Consider the following 5,000-nt stretch of genomic DNA (forward strand, 5'->3'; position numbering starts at 1 on the left):
GGCTAATTAAGTGCTCATTAGCAGACATGCAGCAGCATGAGTCTGGGACTGCTCTGAGAACAACAGCATAGTAATGGAACAGGCAGAAGAGGAGAGGTGAGGTAAAGATGGACAGATTAAGGGAGAAAATGAAGGAAAGGAGATCATGCAAGAGAGAGAGAGAGAGAGAGAGAGAGAGAGAGAAATACAAAAGAAAGAGAGACAATAAGAGACAGAGAGGGAGGTGTGTAGACATTGGAACAAAAGATAGACAGATTTGTGTTTTGTGTGTGTGTGTGTGGTTTTTACTGATGCATTCAAGCACATCCCAAACGTTGGCAGATGAGCACAGGACTGTTATTCCATATATCAATGCTTAGGTGTGTGTGTGTGTGTGTGTGTGTGTGTGTGTGTGTGTGTGTGCATGTGTGCATTCATTCGGATAAACAAACAGAATTCCTCGACAATAAATACGTCTTTCTTGTCTTGTAACACACACACACACACACACACACACACACACACACATACACACAAACACACTCAAACGTAAGGGGTGGCCTAGTAGAAACTGATGTGTGTGTGTGATAATGTATGCATTAGATCTGTTAAGCAAAGCATATGGATCTCATTAAACTATTACACACACTGACACACACACACACACACACACACACACACACACACACATGCACTCACACATACATACAATCATCTACACATATGTAAACAGGAATTCACACACAAATAGCCCATGAGGAGACAGCACTGATAAGAGACCAATCAGATAAGAAAGAAAGTAAGAAACAAACAAACAAACAATATAAATGCAACTTCACATTACATTTCCTGTTGATTTTATCATTAACCTCTTAAGCCCTCCATTAAATCTGTTCATAAAATGTCATATTTATAAACAAAACTGGATATTCAAATGGCTATTTAAATTTAATTTGAAAAATAATACAATTGTTCACAAACTAGCACTCCTGGCTGGCTTGCCAATCCTTAAATGGGATATTCAAACAGGTCATAATCAGACAATAATCTAGAATTTGATATGCTTGTTCCCAAGTGAAAGCATATCTCATTTATATTCCATTTTCATTTACTACTCCTGGCTGGCTCGCCAATCCTTAAAATCTGAAATATCTGAGACGTGTCAGAAAACGTACTGGCTGAGGCGCAACAGCAAAAACGGGTGCTCTCTGGGTGGGAGAGATGGCATACTCTCTCCCTCTCCCCTGTCACTCACAGTGACCATAACCAATCATGGGCATCGGAGAGCTCATGTATGTCGGAAGAGGGCAGGCAGCGCTTTTCTCCAGGTTTGTTACTCTGCCCTGTGACTCAGCATAAGCGGCAGTTCAAAAAGATGCACTTGTCCCAGAGGAAGCCTTCACCTTTTCTATTTGGTAGCAGGTGATCAACATGGGGGAGATAATTAAGGAACAAATGCAAAACAATAGCATTTACTGAATGGTATGAAGCACTGACACGGGAGACTCCTTCCATATAAGTCAATAAACGTCCACTTACAAAACTTAATGTTTCAAATGAAACATGTTTTAATTCAGTTATAATTAGCGTTAGATTATTTCGAGTATCCGCCATAAAAGCCCACGTGTAAATTGTTGCTATGGAAACAGTAACGTATTACCATGAGTACATTAATCTACACTCGTAACTATTATCAGAGGAGCTGTTCTAGAAAATCAATCAACACCTTCTGACCCATCAGAATGTTGTATAAACTTAGTGAATGTGCTCAGTTATATCTGATACACTCACACACACACACACACACACACACACACAGATATGCTCACATGCGTGCAATTCCACACCAGCGGCAGCCTTTAATAACAGCCCTAATCTGTACGGCCCGTATATTGACGTTGTCCATCGGCCAATCAAAATATTTGAGGGAAATGTTTATTTTTGTACAGCAATGGCAGCAGCTGTGGCTCTGAATAAGGCCTTTATACGCAAGAATTTGCCATTGTAGAGAGAAATCCGGAGCGAGAGAGAGAGAGTAAGAGAGAGGGGGACAAGAAGGAGAAAGATCACTGCACTCGACTCAGGTCTGGAATTTTGTAGTTCCTTGTTGCGATTGTTTACACGCATTTGTGTTGCTGTTTCTGAGTATTATGGCCGTTTCTGTTCATTGTAATCTTCACGTGTGTGTGTGTGTGTGTTTTCGGTTTGCCACAGTGTCCACGGTACGTGATGGTTGGCTTGTAACAACTAACCCATTGCAGACCGAGAGCAAACAAGCTTTTATTTGCATGTCAAATTTGCAGTTCAGTGCGCCATGGCCAGCGGGTGTGAACTTGACACAAACACACACACACACACACACACACACACACACACACAGATGCACTCAAACACCCCGCTTACTCTTTCGCCATGCAGCAACACTGAAATCCAGGCGCACACACACACACACACACACACACACACAACGTCACATTACTCTAAAAACTTTGGCTCAGACCCGGGACTGTTGTCTCCCACAGCAACGAGACTGAGGTGTGTGTGAGAGCGACTCGGAGTAACGCTGACTCAAGGGTTTGGTGTCTAGAGGTCGCAGATACACAGACGCAGCACTTGTAGAAAGCTCTTGAGCCGTACTTGATCAAAGCAAACACACACATACACACACACACACATGCGTGCACACACGAGAACTCTCTGAATTCAATTCAAATATGATCGTCACGTTGTTTTCGATCATATTTTTCGATACATAAATAAAAGGACTCGCTCCACATAAACTGATAATAGAAGTGTGTAATTGTTGATATGAATTTTTTTTTTTTTTTTTGGAAGGAGTCTCCAGTGTAAGTGACTTGTAACACACACTTCTTCAGGAAAGAAGCGTTTGGTGCGTTTTTCTCTATCATAGAAACTTCTAGAGAGAAAAATGAGAGGTGGTAAAATGATGACGTGAAGAAACGGACCCAATTTCCAGCTTTTACTAGAATCCGTCAAGCCCGCTGCCCGAAAATAATCGACAGCTAACAAAACACACTAATGCTCTATATACCAAACACACGCACTGCCCAAACACAAACACTCAACCACACTGTAGCGTGCCCCTCATACCCACCACATAAACACACACCTATTGGCACACCCATGCACAAAACACAACTATTTTCAACCCAAACATACACACATATACACACGCTAGCAAACATACACATACACACACACACACACACATCAAAACAAATATGTAGCTCAATTTTATTCCACAACAGAAACAGACACTGCTTAGTCATCAAAGCAGAAAGATTTTAGAGATATCTTACACATCCAGGCCTACGTCCCCCACACAAACACACCCACACCCACACACCCACACACCCAGTCGCTCACACACACACACACATATGCAATCACTGTAATAGACGCCCTAGTGTTAAACCACTTAGATGTACTACAGACATGTTCAACATTCCGTGTGTGTGCGTGTGTGTGTGTGTGTTATGCGATACCACTACGAGGCAGACTCAGGAATGTTTGCTTTTCTCCACCTAGACCCGATTAGAACAGTAACACAGTCTCATGATGAGCTCGGCCTGCCAATAAAGCAAGTGCAAACAAAGTCGATCTGTTGCAATCACACTTTTTAGACACACATACAGCCAGACACACACAAAAACTCTCACACACACACAATTCCAGACACACACACATGCACAGTGTTAGTCACACACCACTGCCTTCTGACTGACCCCTTAAAATACCACATCCAGTTCATTTTAATAGAAAATATTTTGAATAGGAATTTGATATGGATGGATGGATGGTTGGACGGGTGGGTGGATGAAATGATTAATAGATGGATGAATGGATAAATCAACAGAGATGTATGGATGAGATGACAAATATGGATGGAGAAATGGACAGACGGATGGAAGGATGAACAGACAATGATAGATAGATCAATGAATGGACAGATTAGTGGATGATTTATGGATGGATGAAGATGGATGGTCAGACAAATGGGTGTATGATTGTGGGATAGCTGGATGGATAGATGGGTGGATGGTTTATTGACAGATGAATGGATATATGATAGATGGAGAGATGAATGGACAAATGGATGTACAATGTACGAAGACTGGATCGATGGATGGATGGAGGTTTTAGGGATAGATGGATGGATTGATAATAGATATACAGATTGCTAGGTGAATTGCTGGATGAGTAGATAGACGAATGGATGAACAGATGGATGGACAGATAAATGGATGTATGGTAGATGGACAGATGGATGGCTGCTTTATAGGAAGATGGCTGGATGGATGAAAGGACAAATGGATGCGTGTATGACTGATAAATAGAAGGGTTAGTCAATGGGTGGATGATTTATGGATAAATGGATGGATAGGCAGAGAAATGGATACATGATTGATGGATAGATGGCTGGATGAATATAGGGATGGATGGATGGAAAACTGACGTATAAGTAGCTAGATGAATAGATGGATGGATAGATAGCTGGATGAGTAAATGGAAGGATGGGTTATTGACAGATGGATGGCTGGATGGATGTTTTTTGGAAAGATGGATGGATAGACAGATAAATGGATACGTGGTTGATTGATGGATGGATGGATGGATGCATGATATCCAGATAGACAACTGGATGAATAGATAGATGGCTGGCTGGCTGTCTGGATGGATGGATGGATGGATGGATGGATGAATAGACGAATAGGGTGGACAGATGGATCTTTTACATTATTATATTTTGATCTGTTGTTGTCTTACAGGACTGTGGCCTGAGCAGATGGACACTCCTCAAATCAAACCCTGCAAAGTGGAGGACGACCTCCGCTGGCCAAGTAAGACTTTTTATCACACACACACACACACACACACACACACACACACACACACACACACACACACACACACACACACACACTAATGAAGACAAGCTGCTTTCATTAGAGTGTGGCAGACGCTGTAATATAAGGAAAATTTACAGAAATTATCACACG

The 5,000-nt window shown here is 41.8% G+C and overlaps 1 protein-coding gene across 2 annotated transcripts in view; it reads left to right on the top strand.

Annotated features, from left to right (window-relative positions):
- Positions 1-5,000, top strand: part of runx3 (RUNX family transcription factor 3) — a 55,683-nt gene that overhangs the window by 42,575 nt on the left and 8,108 nt on the right. For both annotated transcript variants that reach the window (XM_017464143.3, XM_017464142.3), the window contains one exon: positions 4,770-4,841. In XM_017464143.3, coding sequence (XP_017319632.1) covers positions 4,770-4,841 — 72 coding nt within the window. The remainder of the gene's footprint in view (positions 1-4,769; positions 4,842-5,000) is intronic.

Source organism: Ictalurus punctatus, chromosome 3 (assembly GCF_001660625.3).
Source record: "Ictalurus punctatus breed USDA103 chromosome 3, Coco_2.0, whole genome shotgun sequence".
NCBI classification, from domain to species: domain Eukaryota; kingdom Metazoa; phylum Chordata; class Actinopteri; order Siluriformes; family Ictaluridae; genus Ictalurus; species Ictalurus punctatus.